We start from the raw sequence: 20,610 nt of genomic DNA on the forward strand, positions 1-20,610 counted from the left end.
GGTGGTGGTGTAGCATGCATGCAGACCATGCAGATTGGAACGGCACGCACGGCTCGGCACTATTCTGGCGACACTACGGAGTAGGGAAGTCAGTGGGGATAGCTAGCTAACTACTTAGTCATGATGTATGGTTCTTACTTAATAGTGTGTTATTTAGATTTGTTTAGGATCAGGGAATTGAGATATTATTGGTTTAGTTAATCTCCGACTAAGTGGAAGAGAGAGGATACTGCTAGGTGGTTGGTGGTGGGTGTAGGCAGATAGATATCTCAGGTACTAGTTAGTTAGTAACTCTAACTGAGGTAGTGGACGGTTGATTTATCTAGTAGTAAATAGGTAGGGACGGTATCTCCGATGCAAGTAGTAGCTCGGAGTTCAGGTTTGATTAACTAGCTGGTAATTGTTTCAGCTGCTGTGAGAGGGATACTGCATTCCTCAGTGAACACGAGTTACACTCTAAGGCAACGGACACTGTCTACAAGTAGATAAGGCAGTAAGTAAACAGCAAAAGCAATCACCCAATGCCAACCCAGAAGAAAAAAAAGCAAGCACTTCAGAAATTAGTAGGGAAGAAACAAGAGAAAACCCGATTCTCCAAATCTCCAACACTGCCCCGTTCGTTAATTCTAATCGACCCACACAATCAACACCAAGAGAAAAACAAGCACAAAGCAGTGGACTGACCATCTCATACTTTTTACTCTGCACTTTATTATATCATATCATATCATATCATACTCATCATACTCATCATACCGTTAGTTCAGGTAGTTATTGGTATTCTGCATAGACACACACACCGCATAACCACAACACAACACAACCACATCCTGATTGATTTGTGTCAATCCAATCAACAACCCGTCCGTTATATTGAACCCTGATTTACTATCTATCCATCTACATTACTAAAAATAGTATACTCCATCACATCACATCTTAAGTCACCCAGGCACCAGGATTTTCAACGAGGAAGAAGAAAGGAAAATCAAGAAACCCTATCCTACCGACCTAGAGCTAACTAGAGGACCGTTCCACGCTGAATGAATGATTGGAAGCGAGAAAGAAAGTGGATGTTGATGGGCGGGTCCGGAGACCTCCGCTTTTTTTTGTTGTTTTCCAGGCAGAAGAGATTCCGGGATGCCCGATTGGGTAGTGATGTCCGATTATCATCACTTCTCTTCATTCAGTTCGATTTTGTGGTAAAGTACCTGGATGATGGAGTTTGGGATTGTGGTATGATCTGATGTTATTGGTATATTTATTGTGTTATGAACGGAATTCATGTCTAGTTTTCTGCTAAGGGAGATTGTAAAAAGATGGAGATGGTGTCGGAGATGAATGGTAGCCAAGACTGAAAACACACCGGTCACACCCGCATCTGATAAATGCCGAGAAGCGTAGGGATGGTCAGTATCTGGTCATGACGTGAGGGGAAGGGATCTGATCATGTAGGTACACTGAGCAGCAGAAGTTACTATGGAAGCCCTGCAGGCAACTCAATTAATGACTTGCGGGTTGATCGTCTCTCCTGGCGACGGCGGAGTATTTTTTACCAATTATTTATAGCATCATCCCCAGTGAATATCTGAGACATTGAAGGTGAATATTGGCGTTGTGGTTCTATGATCTGCAGGATATTTTTATATACTTGGCAGCCATGCGACTCAGTTGGAGACCCCATATTTAGGCACACTCAACCCTGATACTCCAGGCTCCATACTGGGTATGTGGAGACTAGATCATCAATCCCATCGATCCATCTCGGCCAACTCTCCCCACTGAGCTTCAAGCTCCCGGATCATCCAGTTTGTTCGCCACCCAACCGCCTTTTCTACCCGGCGCAGGAACTTCAAGGACCCTTGTTGCTCGGAGGGATGGCGGAGGCAATAGCCATCTAGACCTCTATCAGCACCCGTCAATGGTGAATGACATTCTCATACTCACATCGATGCAACAAATGACACGCCATAAAGTAGGCGTTTTCCACGGTTTCATTTGACATGGAAAGTCCTATCGTTTGGACTAGATGCGATGCGATGGTTTTCTGCAGCCAGTTAGCATGGTCACACCACACCCAGACTCAACATACCTCTTCAGTTCGCCTCAATCGCGCTACTTCAAAGTCGCTTGATGCGCTCCAGGGTCGATGAGACGAGGTAAGAATGATACATGACGCATGGTAGTATTGCAAACCGACGACTATATTGTCAGCGACAGTCACACACCATCAGGTGCTAGTACATACCCGCTGGTGGAGACATCATCCACAACTCAGGGAATGGTCGATTCTCGGCTGGATCTGAATCCTTGTATTGTAACGGCTGCCAGCTGATGGGCCGCGCACGATGCCACTGTTCCACGCTCTCGGATAGATGCTGCCACTCGCCCTCATCGACAAAGCTGTAGTGCGATCCCCAGCAGGACTTGATAATCTTCGCACACAAGAAGATGATAATGTTGGCATATGAAGCGTCGTCGCGGCGCTGAAACACGGACGAGAGCTCGTAGTTCGCTAGATCCAAGTGCATCGGCTGATGTTGCACCAAAGAAGCATAGATAGCCTGGCGGAGGAATTGCCAGCTCACTGCTTCGGCAAGGCCTCCAGAAGAGGCGGATTTGGACATTGTATTAAGGAGCCGGTTTGACCCCACCCAGTGACACTTTTCATCGGTTGCACACTCGAGCTCTTCATATATCCGGAGAGTGACCACCGTGATAAGGAGGTTATCATCATAAGTTTCTTCCGGCAGAGCTAAAGCAGAAATGAGCAGCTCCAGACACTGTCCGTGATATTCGGAGGCCTCCCAGTCACTAGCATTGGACATAATTGCATCGTGCCGGGCTGCGAGGCAAAGTACAGCTTTCAGCACCATAGGGACTTGCAGGGCTCGACGGGGAACTTCTGTGCTGAAATGGGAGCGAAGATCGCATATGTCGGCCTGATACCTAATTAGACCAGAATTCTTGTCTGCTATGAAGAAACTCACCCATGGTGCGATCTTTTGGATGAACAGTCGTAGTAGATGGGCTTCACGGGAGCTCAACGGCGGTGAGCTGCTCGGACGGGGACTCACCGAGCTCAGCGGTGACGCCGAGCTCGTCCATGTACTCGCAGACGCTAGAGGCGAGACAATATTCAGAAGAGAGGGAGATAGACCTGAAGAGGATGCAACGATCGGAGGGTCTTCGAAGACAGGAGACCCTGCCGGGGGACTTGACGAGTCCACATGTGGAGGGCGGATATTCTCATCCTGGGAATAGAGAACTTCAGGAAAGGGCAAATGATTGAAGATGGATATTTGATCGGAGATATCTCTCTCAACAACCTCAGAAGCAGCCTGATTATCATCACGGTTGTCTTGAATCTCAGGTTGAGCATCGGTGGTGTTGCCCCCGTCCGAGTCATCGGACGATTCCTGCACAAACTTTACTATACAACCAATTAGCATGCCAAGAGATTGTAAAACAACCAACAGGGTATGTTCCAGCGTACATGACTGAGGAAGATCAACCCATGTCTGGCGCGGATCCCAGGCTAATTCAAACTTAGATGCGATGCCATTACTCTTCTGGTATACATGTCGGACGGCTTTGAAACGGAACGGCGGATCCAAGCGACAGACACGTCCTAAACGAGTACAGGCATTACAAGCCGAGGCGCCCGCGCGAGTGGTGCATCGAATATGACGGACCCGACAACGTTCACATCCTCGTCCGATTCTCATGGCAGGCTGCGGGGCAAAAGGCCCTTAGCGTTCAGCGCTGCGGGGAAAGGACAACAAACGGACAGGGACATCGGCGGGCTAAGGAGATTCATCCAGCCTACTGGACAGGAGGACGAGATTGAAGGCGAGTGTGGCCTGATGGGGGAGGAGGGATGGGATGAGGACACGACAGAGGAGAGGGAAGGTCGGGTTTGGCTGCGAGGTGAAATGGCAGCTCGTCGGCTATTGATCGCTGCCAATGCGGAGAGAGCCTGTCTCTTCCCCCACGGGCCTGGGGCCAGCAATTGCCAGTTCGGGTCTAGTGCGGTTTTTCCCCGCATTGTTCCTATGACTGATTCAGCAGTGGTCTTTATGTGTTTGCTGATTGGTGGATATCCTCTACCATTATGGAGATTGATTCTATGGAGTTGTGATACTGTTTGTAGTAGAATGACATCATGTCAATTTCTAGGAAACAGTGGTCCACTGCATCTATCAAGCACAACTAAACGACGACGCATCATTCGGGTCCCCTCCAATATACGTGAAGATCTTCGGATAAGGACAGAGATACGCCGTTCGAGTCGAGCTGCTGTTCGAGCCTGCCACCGCCACAGCAGTGGCTTCCAGTGTGTCAGGTACTGTCGAGTTCTCAACCCACGCCCGGAGAGTTGCAAACACATAATCATTGGGGTCAAATCCATTCCCACCCTCACAGTGACCCACTCCAGGCGCCAGGAAGAAGCGGTAATAGTCCACGACACTGGGATCCAGAGCCATGACCTGACTGTAGTAGTCCACCGTACCGTTGCTCGGGATCAGTTCATCTTGCATTCCGTGCCAAGCAATCATCTTTCCTCCTGCAAGTCTGAACCCTGTCAAGTCCAGATTGCGCGTTCCAATAACGGAAGCATACTGGTCCACTGATTCGCGGTAGAGGTCGTCAAAGTCTTGTCGTGTCAGGCCTTGGATACTCAAGGATGAGTTTCTGGCCAGGAAAATCCGGGCCCAGTCGGCACTGATACTAAAAGGTGTCACAGTGCAGTTATTCAGTGAAGTGCAGGTTGTAGTAAGGAGGGCTGTCAGATCGGCATCGTAACCAAGCCCGTACCACTCGAACTGATCTTCAAGTGATGTGGGCCCTTCCCACATGCCTTGGACTAGCTCGGCCATTTTGTCAGTGATCGTGATCTGTCCATCTGGGTTGCTGCAATTTACGGGTTGACCGACAATTGACGATGCTTCGAAATGGCATTGGCCCGGAAGTGAGATGATTCTGTCTTGCACTCCATCCAGCAAGTCACAGGCCTCGATGGCAGCATCCGTAAAAGCCTCGAGGACACATGCAGGCGGCTGCGTATCTATCAAGTTTCAATAAGCATGGATTCCTAGTAAAAAGATCTATGATCACACACCAAGAAGTTGTGCTAGAAAAGCAGGCCAGAATTCAGCCAGTAGGAATTTGTCCCAATTGATAGCCGGCGAGCCCCCCACAATACCATCAAAGTAGGTTGGGAATCTCTGGGCCATCATGTGTCCCTGTCGGCCGCCAGTGGAACACCCATTCCAGTATGAGTACTTGGGCGGCGAACCAAAGTAGATCTCTGTAGCCAGCTTTCCGAGGACAGCTGCCTCGCCTAGTGCCACGCTGGAGAAGTCCCACAGCGCGGGCCAGTTGGTATTACCTTCACTCACAAAACCCCAGTCTGCTGTGGAAGCTGTACTGTTGTGCCCCCCATCGGTCGAGGCGGATGAGTATCCGGCAGCGACGGGAGCGACGACTTCATCGATCCCTCCAGCCACCCAGCCACCGCCCCCGTCCATCAGGAAGCGTGAATTCCAGCTGCTAGCATTGAGAGGGAGTCCGATATAGGTATTGACAATATCGTTCTGACCTGGGTGTGTATACTCCAATGACACGATGCAGATGTCTATTGTCGTCGGCAGTTGGCCTACGGGTGCTGAGGTTGTCCCGCTGGATAGTGAAGCATCGGTTGCAAAGTTGCGCGCAGCGGTGACATTGAGTGACAATATATTGATATTGCTCAAGTTGAGAGACGAGAACATTTCTTTAGTGCAGAGGTCTGATGCTACTGCTGCCCCCAACAGAGACAATACCGACATGGAAGCCCACGCCATGAAGCGGAAAGTCATGTTGACCGATTCGATATGTTGACGATGTCTGTCAACTGGTCAGTCTGACGAAGTGTGACAGATAGGAGAAATACAGACCAGAATGTTCCCTTTGATACTCATTTTGTCGATGCCAGCCGGGGACAATTTATAGGAGAAAGGCGTCATCCACCACTTGCATCATTAACAATCTCAACTGTGTTCGAGAGGATGATCATCCTTCGGGACATAATAACGGCAATCATACGCCTCCACCCGCAGCTTCACGGGCTCCGCAGAAAGGTCCAGATGACCTGAAAGGGACAAGGACACTCAACAACGGAGCAATTATAACCATACACAGATCAGCAATCTATAAATCCTTCCTTCCAATATCGCTGAAACAAGCGTGATAACCCCAAAGGAGGTATAGTTATAGGCTCCAAAGATAATGCGGAGGGGACATTGGTCAGAGGCAGACGCTATAGCATCGGATGAAGAATTCGGCATTGACTAGTGTGGTTCGTGCGTATGCAAAGGCAGTGTGTGCAGATATCTTCAATCGCCCTCCGCATTTCGCTTGACTGGTTTGTGGGGTAAATAGCATCCCCGGGCGGGGAGAACGTGAGGGGTATCCTCATGACTACCTGACATTCGAAATGCGCTATTGTAAGCAAGGACAATAGTGTAGATAGTATTTCACGCACTGCGCAGAGGACATAGAATAGAAAATGTTTCCATAATCCTTCAAGAGGGAGGGATCGGAGTGTATTCGATGGTGCATGCATCGGGAGCAGTTGGTTTCGGTCGGAGAGCATCCACTTTGGGACTTCCGCCATGTAGTAACTACAATTCGGATTACACATCTTACCTAAATTGAACTTAGTGCCAGTTCCATCCACGAGATTAGGCAACATAAAGATCATTAGTCAAAGATCTCACGTAAGACAATCTTCAACAATTGCTATGTAGACCATACATCCGGCCAAACAGTCTTTATAGGTAGTGCTATGACACTGGCTACTGTAGAAACCCCGTTACCAAACGAGACGAACCTTAAGGTTATCTGCCAATATCAGATCTAGATTCTTCTCATATGCAAGGAAGCAACAGCTGCAACAGCCAGTCAAGTATGGCTGTTAGTATGGATCATTTGATAAAGCTAGTCTACCTGCAGTTGCTAATGACACTGTATAAATAACTGTCTGGACTACAAACCCTTGTCTACTTTGCATTAGCACTAAGATCTATGCTGAGTCTACTGGTTTGCACAAGGAAGTTCATCTTCAGGCATATATCTCTTCAAATATCTTGCTTATTCAGGCGAGGCTCTGTCCCTTCTTGGGGCTCATTATGTGCTTGCTCTCTTGACACCCTTCGCACGGGACTCTCAGGGCCAATGCCTGGGCTACTAGGCTGGAGATATTACATGAACATTCTGTCGAAGATACGTATCACGAACAACTTGCGGGATAGCATCTAGAGTAATTCACTGTGTAAAGCCAAAACAACTGTAACATTTCTCCTTGGGTTTAGCTGTGACTATGATCACATAACACTGTTCCTTCATTAGATGTAGTCCGTTTTGCTAGGTCGTGAAGAATGCCAAACCGAAGTCCAGGCAGTCTCTTCTATGTACATTAGTCCGCATAAATATGCATCTCAGCTAGGCCAGCTCATAACGCATCGTCTTCGTCGTTTTCAGCTCCTGGGGCGGCAGTTCCTGGGGCGGTTGCTCCATGGCAGTGTCGGTGTCCATCTCTGGGAAGTTGTAGGAGGCGGCGCCCTGTGAAAGCTCCGCAACTTCTCGTGGCTCGAGCTCGGCGGCCTGGTAATCGCCTTTAGAGTCAGGAGTCGGATTCTTCTCCGGTGTTACTCCTGCTCCACTTGCAGCTTGCTTCCTCTTCTTGCGGAGAATGAGCAAGGCTACAGCAGCGATTAAGCCAGCGCCAGCAACGGATCCGACCACGATTCCGGCAATGTCTCCGCCAGAGAGCCCACCTGAGCTTCCACCACTTCCCGTGTCCGTGCTTGTTCCATTGCTGGTTGTTCCAGTGGTGCTTGAGCTATTGGAGCTCCGTGCCATTAACAGATTCGCCGTGAACGCATTCACAGCGCTCATCGAACTGAAGAAATTGGGATCCTTATCATACGCCGATTTAGTCCAGTCGGAACCACAGACGGTGCCGTTGCTCATACCGCTGCATTGCTTCGCGACAGCCTCTGCAGTGCTCCGGAGGAGGGGCTCAATTGTGTCCACGGTTTCGGGCATAAGGCGCGTCACCACCGCAAGGCATGATGCTAGGAGGCCCTTCAAGGCGTACGCATTATCGTCGTCTATAGACGTACTCGAGAACCCTGCGTCGGGGTTCATAGACATTCCACGTTCTTGTATCACACCATCCTCAACAAACAGGCTCATGATGGTATCTAACAGCCCTTCTGCCCTTTTCTTCCAAACAGCTGCGCCGGTCTGTTTGAGCACTCACGATTAGTCATAGATTTCCCACGCAGCCTTGTGAAGTCGTTCAAAACTTACCACATTATACATGTATGCCGCCGCGCTCATGTACAACCCATAGGTATAGGTGTATTCCCCGTTGTTGGTCGTCATCGCCGTGCAGTTTCCTGACACGGTCGTATTCGTTACCAGGAAATTGACGGTCCAGTTAGACTCCACCACCATATCGTTATCCACGCACCAGTTCCAAATCTTGACTGCATCGTCTGCATAAGACGTTTGGTTGTCACCCGTGGTGAGATATGCTAGTCGCGCAGACAACTGCAGGAACTCTCCATTACTTAGTGCGTCTTTCATCGACTTATTCGTCTCTTCTAGAGCATTATTGCCCATTTCGAGGCCACCGTCGCACACCGTTGAAAATGTGAAAGTGCTTCTCATGGTTCCCTGAGCCTGGCCTGCATAGATTATCCAAGGCTGCTTGGAGGAGTCGGCTGGGAAGTCCATCTCAGCCGCCGTTACAGCGCCCAGTGCCCAAGCCCCATGGTTCATGTTGGTATCGTTGTCGGATTCCGCCCACGAACTTCCCAGTTCCAGTCCCGCCATACTATACATGCGCTTGCTGATAAGCTCATTGTAGGTATCGTTTCCAGTGAGATTCCAAAACGGAATCAGAGTTGAGTAGAGCCACGCCTCCACGGTGGATGAGTTGAATATCCACTGATTGGTATCACCGTACACCGGATTGACATTACCACTGAGGGATGAGTTGGTAAGCGTATTCTGAACTGTCACTGTTGCGGCATTTTTGATTGATTCTGTATGTTGTACAAAAGAGGGTTAGTCAGGTCTTCGAACCCGTTCACAGTGATCCAGTCGAGGGGAACCTTACGTGTACTGTTGATGTCCAGATCCAACGCCGAAGCTGTGACGGTGAACACTAAAAGCAGACTTGCCCAAGCCTGAAGCCACTTTGGGCGTAACATGACTCCCGAAAGCGACATGCACAGCGGCACAAATGAGAACGGAAAAGACAAGTGACAACACCCGGTCTAGGAGCGAAGTCCGAGCATTTATGCCTCAAAGGAAATAGTCTGCTAAATTAGCAATGCCTGCTCTGGACAGTTTAAAAGAAAATCAGCTTCGATTGGCGGGACGTGCTAGAGCAACTCGGGGCGTAGTAATGAGACACCACCGCATGCGACGATATTTAGCCGGTCCACTAGAGCGATTTCTGTGACTCCAAGACCCTCAATATTTTTGGATCTACTCCTCTAGTAGGCTCGGCTTCAACGGCTTCTGTATGGCCGACCCCGTCTGTTGGCTGGAAATACCCCAGTGATTAGTTTAGCCCGATGAGGATCGGACAGGGATCGTGGACAAAGAAGCGGCTCAGACTAAGTCTTTAGTACCCAGTCGGCGATGTGCGAGCAGTGTGAAATCGACACTCAGTGACAGAGCCATTCGTTAGTCAATAGCCTCTGTTGCACACTCCATCATCACCCTATTACCCTCATAGTGAATAGCCAGTAACTGGAATGCCAGGTCAATGTCATGAAACCGGTGAATATGGTAGATTAGATGTTCCAGTACTGTTTCAGTTCAAGTAGAGAGGGAGGGAATAAGGAACCATCCGCCTCACCCACGGGACTAGTTCACTTAGCGAGGTGATTATACAAGAGTGGTAATTTCCCACCCCTGCTAGGCTTTCTCCACCGCGGCCCCGAAGCCGGGGTTCTACGCAACACCAGTGGTGAACCCAAATGAAGCTAAGGCCTGAACCTGGTCAAGCCTTGACACCGGCCATCGCCGATTCATCTCATCCCTCTCCCTGATCAGCCCAGCGTCTTGCTTTCTAGGGAGTAGTACCAGCGCAATTTCAGGACCTGATTCGGTGGGATCGCGACTCAGCTGGGACATGCTGGTCCACCCACTCGCTAAGCATGCGCTGTTTGCGCTGTCAACTTGTCAAGGTGCCTTTGCCATCAGCTCTCGACTGTGCTGTCTGGCGGAGGTTCCTTGCTCGCTCGGAGATAAGGCGACGCTGGTCGGATGCTTCTCCGGCAGTATCTTGGCATAACCTAGCCGTTTCATTATCGTCTCAAAGGCCGGTGAGCTCTGTGCTTTGTATGGAAAATTACTATTTAGAGGTAAGTGGTCACCCCGGTATGCAGTGACAAGCAAGGATCGTTTATATCTATACCTTCATGTAGGTCGTAAATAGTCCGTAGTAATGTTCAAGCTGTGGATAAGCCACAGGCTGCACCGCCCACCGTAGTGGCTGACTCGCTTGCGCTCTTCGGGCAACGAGGCTCTTCGTTGGGCTGCGGTCTTTATCTTGCAAGGCTGGAGCTGGTGAGGGCAGCTGACTCCGGCTCAGGTGCAACATCCAATTCACAACTTGACTGACTGGCGGATAACTGCTTATTCACAGTGCTACAACCGCTTTTGTATCACATTCCTCAATGGGCTGGTTTAGGATACGACACGTTTAGCATCTACTATACTGATGTGTACGGACCATGTTCACCGATTAGCCCGGTCTCCATCGCAAAGATAGTGTGGGGTAACTTGTTATCGAACATGAATGGTCTGTATAGAAACTAGTCAGAACACCAACCGATGCCTTCTCTTGGTTCCATCCTAGTTGTTCCGATGAGGTAGACTGTTTTCTTATCATACTGTGCTAAGTTGAAGTAGTCCAGTCCAATGCAGTATACAACTTAACCAACTTGTTAGTTAGTTACAGACCACTGGCTGGAAAGTTTAGTCATACTCTCACCTCGGTTAACCTCGGATTAGCAATCGCATCTCCGGCAGAGGAAGGCTGCTTATCACCGTCACCAGGCCGTACCTTCTGCACATGACTGAGTTCAGTGACGCAGCTCCGTTTCCTGCTCACCACCTTCTTTTCCTTCTTTACTTACCACACTCTCACTAGAATCTGTAATTTCTATGTCGTCCAAGTTCTTAATTTAACCCAAATGAGTGCTCCTGAGCCGGGCTCCGAATTCTGGGCAGTTTCCCAGGACATCAAGGATGACCTGGAGAAACATACCAAGCAACGACGCTCATTTCATAACCGGTTCGTATCTCGGGATGACCTGTCCAAAATCTGGCAGAAAGGGGACCGCATCCGCAAGGTGCTCTACACCGAGAGCCTCACCCCTGAGGAAGTAAGCAGTATACAAGACAAATTCACTGCCATCCTTTCTACTCTCGTATCGATCGATGCCACGCGCTGTCTAGCATACTTTCGGAGTTTATTCCTTACTTCGAGCATCACCGATGGGGACCTTCCGCTAGAGCGAGAACAGATTGAAAGTTTCCTCCCAAATCAATCAGAGCTAGTCAGCCAATTCGATGGTGCACAATGCGAATTCTGCCCAACAGTGATCTCATGCACAACGCCCTTACAGCGTGTACCTTCGAAGAGTCGACTTCCTTTTGAGAAACCCCCTGAGAGGCTGGGCACTGGGGGGTTTGGCGAAGTGGATTTGGTTACTATAGCTCCACGGTACTGGAGAATGGATAATCAATCTACCAGCAACTCCATATACAAAGTTGCCTGCAAGAAGTTCAACTTCAAAGAGGCTTTTATCAAGGAACATAAAAATTTGTCGATTCTGAAGGAGAGTCTGACAACACAGCGACACATTCTGCAACATTACACGGCAGTGGAACATAACCCACATGGCTACTATATTTTCTTCCCCTATGCTGAGCATGGGGATTTGTACCAATTCCTTTATGGTGGCGCAGGGAGTTATGAACTTCGCAGCCAATTTCCTTGCATACCGGGGACAGGTGATCGAGCTATATTCAAGCCATTGTTGCATCAATGCTGGGCTCTGGCGTGCGCTATTCAATGGCTGCATGACAATATCCAGATTGATGGCGAGCATATCATGTGTGCGCACCTAGACCTCAAACCGGACAATATCTTAATCATGAATGATGATAGCTCTATCGTGGGGAAATGGACGATATCTGACTTTGGTATCTCCGTGCTTGAACCTCAGAAGCTTGATGCCAGCCGCGCACTCAGCGTGGGGGGCTGTTACCGAGAACCGACCATTGAAGTGAACCCTCACCGGGGAAGAGGAACCTATCGCCCGCCAGAGGCTATCAACCGAATAGGGTCGACGGCCACGACTGACAAGATAGGTCGTCGAGCTGACATCTGGGCCTATGGATGCATTTTTACTGAGGTACTTGCCTGGGCCATCGGACGACGCGAAGGTGTTCATCAATTAGCCGAGGAACGGCAAAGAGGGGCGACGAGTGACTATTATTGGGATGAAAGCTTTGGTCAGAGCTTGACGCCTCAAATGACAGGTTTCAAAGTACGAGGTTCCGTTGTTCAATGGCTTGACCATGTTCAAACTTCGCCAGAGAGAGTCGTAGGTGACTGGGTGAAGACAGTCAAAGACATCCTGATCATCGACAAGGAGTGCAGGCCCAAAGCACAGAAGCTAGTGGCGTACGTTACGAGTGTGTACAAATCATGCGATCTACCTCGAGATCCTGTCCCTCAGTCTCTCGAGCCCTCATCTGATCCCTCGTTATGGCAGTCACACAGCCCGCCGTCTAATTGGTCACTCAGTCGAACTTCGAGTCAGCAGTCCATTCGCTCGACAGAATCCGAAGAACCTCCCAAAGAGCCACGCTCGATGTTGCCGACCAAGCTGATACCGCACGACAGAAAACATGGCATTGTCACCTATCTATCACGGACGATGTGCCAAGGCAACGTCCCTCTCGCAGTTCTGTCGAACGACAAAGTTGGTATACTCAGCTTGAATCTCCCGGGAAGAGTTATCGAAGAAGTCAGATCCCTAGCGCTATTTGGGGAACTAGAAAATGCCGATGTCGCCATTGAAGGACAGTACCTTGCAGCCTGGGGTCACTGTAAGGCAAAAAGGAAAAGGATGGTAAGTTTCTCTGTAGTGCTCACAAGATTTTACTAATGCTTCTAAGCTCCATGTTGGGGATATCGATTCAGGCTTTGAAAGAAACCTACCTGTGAACATAGACGCCGGTTCAGTTATGTCGGTTGCTGTCTCCCCACGTGGTACGTTTGCTCTAGTACAGGACAAGGAAATAATACTTCTATCCTGGTCCCGCCTATCAGTACCACATGTGCAACGCACACGGGCCACATTGGCTTTACCCAACTCGGATCAATTCTTCACGCAGGCTATATTCAACGATAAGGGTGACTTCTTGTTCGCATGGGCTAGGGACCCAAAGCAAGAGTCTCTGTACGTCTGGAAAGTCGAAGGGAGAGCCGATCAACCAGATTTCGCTGTTCACTATTCTCTAGTAGGTCATGCTACGGCTATTCCCCGCATATAATGTCTCACTAACAGAATATTAAGCAGCATCGGTTCTACAGTAATACTTCAGTGATGCCATACAGTTCTGGTCGTGGGTGTGTTCTTGAAGGTGACCACAATAGGTACCTTGCTATTACCCTGGACCAGCAGAGGACTGAGTCCAATGGCATTGAACCAGAGAGCATCGAGCGGCCATTCGATACTTTCAATATGATGGCCAGCTGTTTGGTTGGTGATAATTACCTGCTCGGGTTAGTCAAAAGCGGTCATCTATTCACGACGCGATTCTGTCTACGCCGTCATGAGATCATTCGCCGAGAAGATAAAACGCATGCGTCAATCACCAAGGGCCGCGAGGTTCTGGAAATTCCAAAGGGCTTCAAGCCAGCCAGCAAAGTACGGGCCTATGAGCAGCAGGGGGTTGTAACAGTGGTGCTATGGAACGAGACCAGCTTCTGGATAGCTGATGTACCTCCTAGTGATGATTGTCGTTGAGGCATCATATTTTCCATTCAGGTCATTCAAAAAGCACCAAAAAGAGCACCAACTACCAGATTCAGACTCCTGCTCATCCTTTTGCAAACTCATTCCCGATCTGCGCCTCTGGTTCACTCACGTCGTCCTTCCCCGGACGCTGGAAAAAGCGGAACGGCTTTCTTTTCCACCAAGCGTCGAACCATACAATCAAGACATATATTAGCCCTGTGACCAGGGTCAGCGGCAACCAGGTGGCGAGAAATACCCAGAAGTCCTTGGCAATGACAATTTGGCGTAAATCCTCGTCGAAGACGAAGAAATTCATTCCATATAGGCTCACGATGAAAGAGCCTGGTAAGTAGATTGCCGAAACGAATGTGATCACTTTCACTGCGGCGCTATCATCTAAGTTGTCCTCCTGCAAACGCTTAAGGTGACTGGTCAAATCGCGCAGTTCAAGGTCGACTCTCGCTGTTTCAAGTTGATTGTGCAGCGAAAGTGTATAGCCGGCCTGTTGTTGCATTAGCATGATATGTCTTTCGATCGACAACTGAGGGGGTATGGAAGCCAACCAGATCAATCGCGTTCCTCATCCTTGGGACTAGCTCTTCGCAACTCTTTATATAGCCTTGAAGTGCTAAAATGAGTGTTTCACACCCCCGAAGAGCTTGTCCGGTGGAGTCTGATGCCGTCTTACCCGATGAAGAGGCAATAGCCGGCTTTAGGGCACTAATTAGATCCAGGTTGCCACGACAGCATATATGTGCACGCAGTGCATAGTCATTCAGATTGCGAAGGTCTGAAACTGTGTCATAGCTTTCTCTGGGAGTAGACTCATCAGGTAAGTCTACCAGAGCTCTGTTATTCTAACTCAGTGGAATTTTATTAGCGTCACGGTCGTCCTGCTATTATCTAGAATCGTGTTAAAGGGGAGGAGGGGGGGAGAGGATGGTCGGAACCTGCGTTTCAGCTGTGAAAAGAAAAAAGAAAAGAAAAGAAAAGAAAAGAAATGAAAAGAAAAGAAGAAAGAGAGGGGGGAGAGAGACAGAAGGAGAAACACAGAGTTAAGATCAGATGAAAAATAAGGATAGGGAACAGTAAAGCGTACATATTCTTCGAACTGGTCTCCAAGGTATCGAAGATACCACCGCCAGTTGCAGATGAAGGAGGAGAGGACTAGCGAATGAACCAAATTTGAATGGTACCTGGCTTTATCTTGGCTCAGGCCTGGCTGCGTTCGTGGCTCTTCAGCGATCCCAAGCCCATCCAGGATCCTTCTGTCCAGGGCACTAGTCTCGTTCGGATGAAGGAGGATGAAAAAATCATATCCTCTTTGGCCCTCACGTGGTTGGCGACGGTGATGGTACACTCCAGTGTGGCGCCATGACCAAGGTATCAGCTTACGTCGAGACTCCTCCACGTAATTGAGCTGGTATGAAACATCTACGTCGCTTCATGTTACCGTTTGATTTTCAATAGTGTAAATGTGGGTAACAATCACAACTCACAGGCCTCGTTGTCGCGCTCATCCACATATAGAAGACTGTTCCCTGCTTCCGAAATATGAACATTTCTCCCGAAAGAAAGCAACACTTGGATGAAGGAGGGATGGACAGCATATCGCTCTAGTAGAAGGGACATCAACGGCGGAGGAATCTTAAGAGGGAAGATCGAGTCTAGAGAGTAGATAGACCTATTTGACCCCCAATGTTAGCACTTTATCATATACGTGGCTATTGGTAAGCACAGAGGAGCCATACACGACCCTTATATTCAATCCATTTGGTATAGCCGGCTCTGTAGTGAGAAAATGTTGGAGTGAATTCAGGTTGGTGTGAAGTTTTGTTGCACGGTGTTCTTGCGAGACAGGGGCATGAGTTTGTATGCTTCCACAGATGGCCTTCATTGGTACCTACCATCGTAGACATCCGTCACTTGGACGCGAACTTCATTGCTGCTTGTCAACACCCGCGAATCTAGTTTCAAAAGCTGGCTCTCGAGGTTGACAAGATTGATCAAAGAAGCATCGTGGTGAGCGGGTAGTTTCTGCAGGTAAGGGCGCCATATCCGGACGGGGTCATCATCGTCTACCGTCATCGTGGTTTCTTTCTTTCCGTTCCCTTCTTCTCACCACTTCTTCCCCCCTTTTGACTAGCTTGAAAAGTCGATAGATTTTGCTCTTTATACTGAAAACTAAACGAAAACCAGCAGCTCTTTTTCGTGTCTCTCGGCCTTCAGTACCGCAGCGCCTTCTGATCCTTCGCGTAAGGCTTTTTGCCAACCAGCGTTCAGCAAGGCTGAAGGATGAGACTAAATACTAGTGAGACGTATGCACAGCGCCTCCACCAGACTGATTGGTGGTCATCTACAGACAGATCTGACTAGCTACTACTAACACTTTAGCAAGCAATGGCATAGCCTGTCTGCGCCACGCCCACCGTCAATTGGAGCACACCCTCGCCTCCTCATCGCGTATCCCAGACTTGCCACCTTGTTACAGCCGCCCAATCTAATGCATCGGGGCCAGCTATCACAAATTTTCTTTCCATACAGCTGACCTCCTTCATATTATTGCGGCCAGCTGCGCTCTTGTGCGATATCTCAGTTCTATTACCATTTCCCTACAGCGCGAGGCGGTTCATGTCAGCCGGGCGTCAGGGATTGACACCAGGACACATACTCTAGTTCTTCCTGTTCGCCAGAAGTTTAGTCCCCGCATCGTCTAGTCACGGGCCTAGAGGATGCACAGCCATGACTTACCTTGGTAAATCTTATGCTAGCCCAAATCACCCATCGGTGTTTGCGGAACTGTGGGTTCAATCGCCATCGGCGTCAGCCAGTCTATCGCGTTATATGTCAGGCTTGATGGTTGGCAGTGAAACCTACTTCCACCCCCGTCTGCACTTGGTTGTCATAACGTTCCTTCACATAATCTTCTATTTCTTCGGCCATCTCGATGTAGGACGATACGTCTGGAGGAAGCTCGTGCCGATATGGAAGGCTGGAAGAAGCCATATGGGTGAGGGATAATTGACTGTGATCGCAATGTTCTGATTGCCGTTCCCATGAGCCAGCTCGGAGCGCCAGTTATATACTTTGAACCGAGTACGACTGCTAGCACTCACATATTCTGATACCAGTACAGAGTGTCATGCATTGCCCAGGAGGCTCTTGGGTTCCTCTGTGTGCCACAGTAGCACTGATAGACGGAGCAAAGCAGTCACGGGCAGCCTTCTTCCCCCGCCCGTTGCTGGCGCGTCCGGCGAGGCTGCGGGTGTGCTCTTATCACCAGCCAATCAATCATTGGGATACACCATGCAAGGCTCTTGAGGAGTTTGCCCAAGTCGAGATTAGGCTAATCCTTCAAGCCTCCGGTTCGTGTAGGATCCCTGTTCCTGATTGCCTCGTAATAATATCTCCTGTACGAGCGACGCACCCTACACTTCAGCGGAGGCTCCAACCAACAAGTCTTAACTCATAATGCAAGCCCGGCTTGACAAAGTCCACCTGGATCCTTCGCTGGATCCTTTGTTTGTATCTAATTTTTTTTTTCTTACTACATGTCCGACTTTATCACACAGAGTGTACGACCCTGAGTGGGCAGTGCCATAGCCTAACACGATGACGACTCAAGTGGACACTTCAGAAAAGCTTAAGTATGCAGTACGCAGTAAATCGGGATCTTTAACAATGCGCTGACAAGGTCTAGGCAGGAGCTCTTTGGCTTTCAAATCTTTGTATGCATGATGCCTTAGTGGATTTGGTCGTTGTTAATGTGGCCCAGTTTATCACGCTCAGCGTTGTCATCGGGAGCGGCATTTTCACCAACAATGGAATGGCCCTCGCCATCGCAGGACCCATGGGTTTGATAGTTGCGGTCCTCATCATCAGCATAGTGATCTTAGCGGTCAATGAGTGTATTGCGGAGTTGACTCAGCAGTTTCCGGTTTACAATTCGATCGTTGAATATGTTCGCGCATTCGTCGATGAGGATTTCGGCTGGGTTATCGGACTGGCTTATTGGTAATAGTTCCCAACTCGGAGTGAAACAACCATCCGCCGCTCATGGAGAATAGGTACGCATATGCAGCAACATTCGCCAGTCAAACTTCCATGGCTGCGACTCTCTTAGAGTATTGGGGCCTCCCAACACCATGGAGAGTTCTGATCTGCTACGTTTTTGTTCCCGTCATCCTATTTCTTCTCAACATGACGGGAGTCTTTGTAAGTTGTGTCGTCGGATTGACGGATACGTAGCTGATAGGTTCTCAGTGGTACGGTGTTGTGGAAACGATTGGGGGCTTCCTGAAGCTGGCGATGATTGTGGCAATCTCAATTTATCTCTATACAATTGCGAACAATGGTGTGTGACAATTTCCAGATCGCATGATACTTATCGCATTGCTATTAGTGGATTTCCAGCAAAGCTTACATGTTACAGTGTCTCAACCCAGCTTCGAACATGGACAAGGCTATAGCACTAACGGCCAAGCCCAGTGGTCAGGTTATCGCTTTTCCCTCACCTGTATATGCGGCACGCTAAAAGTTTTACCAGCTATGCCATTCCGCTCACGGCGTATGCTTTCCAGGGCATCGAAGTATATACCATGACTGCGTTTGAAGCTCGCGACGCCCATGCGCTTCGTTGGCCGTCCCGCTGGACGGCATACGTAGCAGTAGCGGTGTACATCATGTGCACTTTGGGGGAGGTAATCAATGTGAAGTGGTATGACTCCGCCCTACCACAGCTCCATGATGGAGTTGCAAACAGTACGTTTTCGGCCACCTCCAAGCCTGGTTCGTCAAGTAGCATGATCATCATAGCCGCGCTGAATACCGGCAACCGATCGATGGCTGGGTTCCTCAACGGCTGTTTATTCTTTAGTGTCCTTTCCGCCGCCAACACTTCACTGTATGTTGCTTCCCGAACACTATGGGGTATGGCCAAACACATCCCCGGACTTCACCAGCATAAGGAAGTTTGGATCAAAAGGAAGTTAGCAATTCTGAGTGAGCGCACCAAGGTCCCGGTTGTATCCTTGCTAGTTTCACTTCTCGCATTCTGCTGGGTGCCATTCCTTCAGCTGGCGAATAATTCTACAGTACAGCAGGTGTGTGGGTTTGATACTTTTACTTTTCATAGGTGCTAATAGAGTCAGGTAATCCAAGTTATATCCATCTCGTGCAGCAACGCTATAATGATCGTATGGGCAGCTATCTGTCTCGCCTTCATTCGCTACTATTACTGGTTCGTGTCTTCTCGATTTGCTAATAGTGAAGAACTACTCACCACTGAGGCAGGTTGAAGAAATGCGAACCCCAACTTCGCTATCACGAACGTTTCGAATACATCCGACTACACAAGGACTATATCCCTAGGGGAAGCCTGCTCATTCTTCAGCCACTTCAGGCCTGGATAGGACTGATTGGGTGTATCACCATCTTTGTTTTCTCCAGCGCGACATGGTGGAATGAGGACGCAACTGTCGCTGAGGTTGCCATGGCATACGGGCCGGTAAGTCAGTACAACAGCTAAGCACTAGTACTCATTCTAATGAGGCATTAATAGCATATCGTCCTCTTTCTCATATTCATAACATCGAAAGCGTTCAGTCGAGATAGGTGGGTCGATCTGACAAGCGACGATGTGGTCCTGCGGAAAGTCCTGGACAGACTGTGGTTTCGCAAAATCGACCGTTGGGAGAACACAACCTTGGAGCGACTGCAGAGTGTTATTGCTGAAATATTTCCGCACGTCAGGGGTATATTCAGGGAGGATCAGAACCTTCAACAAGAAACTAGGAACGTCCTTCAGGGGGTGGAGGGTTCCACATCTGTTGAGACAAACAGTCAAGAGTTGCACACTATTTCAAGCGACAGACCTGAATAGGACGCTCTGGCTCTGGACACACACTTTTTGTCGTATGTATACTCTGAACAATTGTCATGTTTATAGTTGAGATGAGGAAATAATATTCACGAACTTCCGTCTGCTGTAAATCGGATCCATCGTAAAATATATTACTGCACGGAGTTCACATGCCCAAAGCCTACGGTCGTACCCAACACTATGAATCCATCACCGACAACTTTGTAACAAAAAAAAAAAAAAAATCTAGAATGGTTGCCATTAAGTGCATGGTATAAGAGCATCTTTAGCCACAGTTACCAAGAAACCAAGCAACCTGATTAAGCCAGCTACTACAGTTGCCTACACTAAAGCCAACCAACTGGTACATTTACTACTCAATCCAGTATACGCGAGCTGAGAACACAAACAGAGTAATGCAAATGATGATTTTGATGATGACCACAACTATTGCCTTGCTATTCGCGGTCTAAAGGGAATGTGGACTCGAATATTATGGTCGGGGTATATCACTGAAGGGATCGCTCGATGTGATGCACATGCCATTGTAGCATAATATATCATGGTCTAGTCAGTCATTCTTGGCTATGATATCACAAGAACGACTGGTAGCTCTTTGAGACAGGTGGGCTTGCCAGTTGGATG

The 20,610-nt window shown here is 48.9% G+C and overlaps 8 protein-coding genes across 8 annotated transcripts; 4 read left to right on the forward strand and 4 right to left on the reverse strand.

The window, feature by feature from the left end:
- Positions 1-1,745: 1,745 nt before the first annotated feature.
- On the reverse strand, positions 1,746-3,519 carry ASPBRDRAFT_50409 (uncharacterized protein; the record flags this gene model as incomplete). Its single annotated transcript, XM_067626534.1, has 6 exons — positions 1,746-1,897; positions 1,948-2,047; positions 2,093-2,202; positions 2,249-2,942; positions 2,991-3,433; positions 3,516-3,519. The coding sequence occupies 6 exons, from the start codon at positions 3,517-3,519 to the stop codon at positions 1,746-1,748; spliced, it is 1,503 nt and encodes a 500-aa protein (XP_067484785.1).
- Positions 3,520-3,686: 167 nt separating this feature from the next.
- On the forward strand, positions 3,687-4,032 carry ASPBRDRAFT_87570 (uncharacterized protein; the record flags this gene model as incomplete). The annotated part of the gene is made up of 2 exons (XM_067629509.1): positions 3,687-3,930; positions 3,977-4,032. Coding segments are annotated over 2 exons (300 nt in total), but the record flags the coding sequence as incomplete, so codon positions are not given.
- Positions 4,033-4,202: 170 nt separating this feature from the next.
- ASPBRDRAFT_25199 (uncharacterized protein) lies at positions 4,203-5,861 on the reverse strand (the record flags this gene model as incomplete). The annotated part of the gene is made up of 2 exons (XM_067622146.1): positions 4,203-5,068; positions 5,123-5,861. The coding sequence occupies 2 exons, from the start codon at positions 5,859-5,861 to the stop codon at positions 4,203-4,205; spliced, it is 1,605 nt and encodes a 534-aa protein (XP_067484787.1).
- Positions 5,862-7,485: 1,624 nt separating this feature from the next.
- On the reverse strand, positions 7,486-9,266 carry ASPBRDRAFT_50411 (glycoside hydrolase family 76 protein; the record flags this gene model as incomplete). Its single annotated transcript, XM_067626535.1, has 3 exons — positions 7,486-8,292; positions 8,359-9,098; positions 9,173-9,266. The coding sequence occupies 3 exons, from the start codon at positions 9,264-9,266 to the stop codon at positions 7,486-7,488; spliced, it is 1,641 nt and encodes a 546-aa protein (XP_067484788.1).
- A 1,998-nt stretch (positions 9,267-11,264) lies between these two features.
- Positions 11,265-13,638, forward strand: ASPBRDRAFT_25201 (uncharacterized protein; the record flags this gene model as incomplete). Its single annotated transcript, XM_067622147.1, has 2 exons — positions 11,265-13,214; positions 13,261-13,638. 2 exons carry the CDS (start codon positions 11,265-11,267, stop codon positions 13,636-13,638), a joined length of 2,328 nt encoding a protein of 775 aa, XP_067484789.1.
- Positions 13,423-14,151, forward strand: ASPBRDRAFT_240549 (uncharacterized protein). The gene is made up of 2 exons (XM_067622037.1): positions 13,423-13,609; positions 13,662-14,151. Exon 2 carries the CDS (start codon positions 13,692-13,694, stop codon positions 14,112-14,114), a length of 423 nt encoding a protein of 140 aa, XP_067484790.1. The 5' UTR covers positions 13,423-13,609; positions 13,662-13,691; the 3' UTR covers positions 14,115-14,151.
- A 36-nt stretch (positions 14,152-14,187) lies between these two features.
- ASPBRDRAFT_112523 (uncharacterized protein) lies at positions 14,188-16,193 on the reverse strand (the record flags this gene model as incomplete). The annotated part of the gene is made up of 6 exons (XM_067616660.1): positions 14,188-14,607; positions 14,669-14,962; positions 15,205-15,539; positions 15,605-15,789; positions 15,857-15,953; positions 16,013-16,193. 6 exons carry the CDS (start codon positions 16,191-16,193, stop codon positions 14,188-14,190), a joined length of 1,512 nt encoding a protein of 503 aa, XP_067484791.1.
- Positions 16,194-17,296: 1,103 nt separating this feature from the next.
- Positions 17,297-20,016, forward strand: ASPBRDRAFT_240221 (uncharacterized protein). The gene is made up of 10 exons (XM_067622036.1): positions 17,297-17,752; positions 17,806-17,833; positions 17,881-18,119; positions 18,173-18,320; positions 18,369-18,459; positions 18,538-18,595; positions 18,652-19,207; positions 19,256-19,344; positions 19,398-19,611; positions 19,666-20,016. Exons 1-10 carry the CDS (start codon positions 17,718-17,720, stop codon positions 19,984-19,986), a joined length of 1,779 nt encoding a protein of 592 aa, XP_067484792.1. The 5' UTR covers positions 17,297-17,717; the 3' UTR covers positions 19,987-20,016.
- Positions 20,017-20,610: the final 594 nt, after the last annotated feature.

This window comes from Aspergillus brasiliensis, assembly GCF_001889945.1.
Source record: "Aspergillus brasiliensis CBS 101740 unplaced genomic scaffold ASPBRscaffold_1, whole genome shotgun sequence".
Lineage (NCBI taxonomy): Eukaryota > Fungi > Ascomycota > Eurotiomycetes > Eurotiales > Aspergillaceae > Aspergillus > Aspergillus brasiliensis.

What these genes read in the sequence shown, in the direction of transcription:
- ASPBRDRAFT_240549 (XM_067622037.1), top strand. Translation starts at nt 13,692, where the DNA reads ATGCCATACAGTTCTGGTCGTGGGTGTGTTCTTGAAGGTGACCACAAT.
- ASPBRDRAFT_240221 (XM_067622036.1), top strand. Translation starts at nt 17,718, where the DNA reads ATGACGACTCAAGTGGACACTTCAGAAAAGCTTAA. An exon ending in GTTATCGGACTGGCTTATTG is followed by an intron (nt 18,120 to 18,172) that starts GTAATAGTTCCC and finishes CATGGAGAATAG; the next exon opens with GTACGCATATGCAGCAACAT. An exon ending in TCAACATGACGGGAGTCTTT is followed by an intron (nt 18,321 to 18,368) that starts GTAAGTTGTGTC and finishes ATAGGTTCTCAG; the next exon opens with TGGTACGGTGTTGTGGAAAC.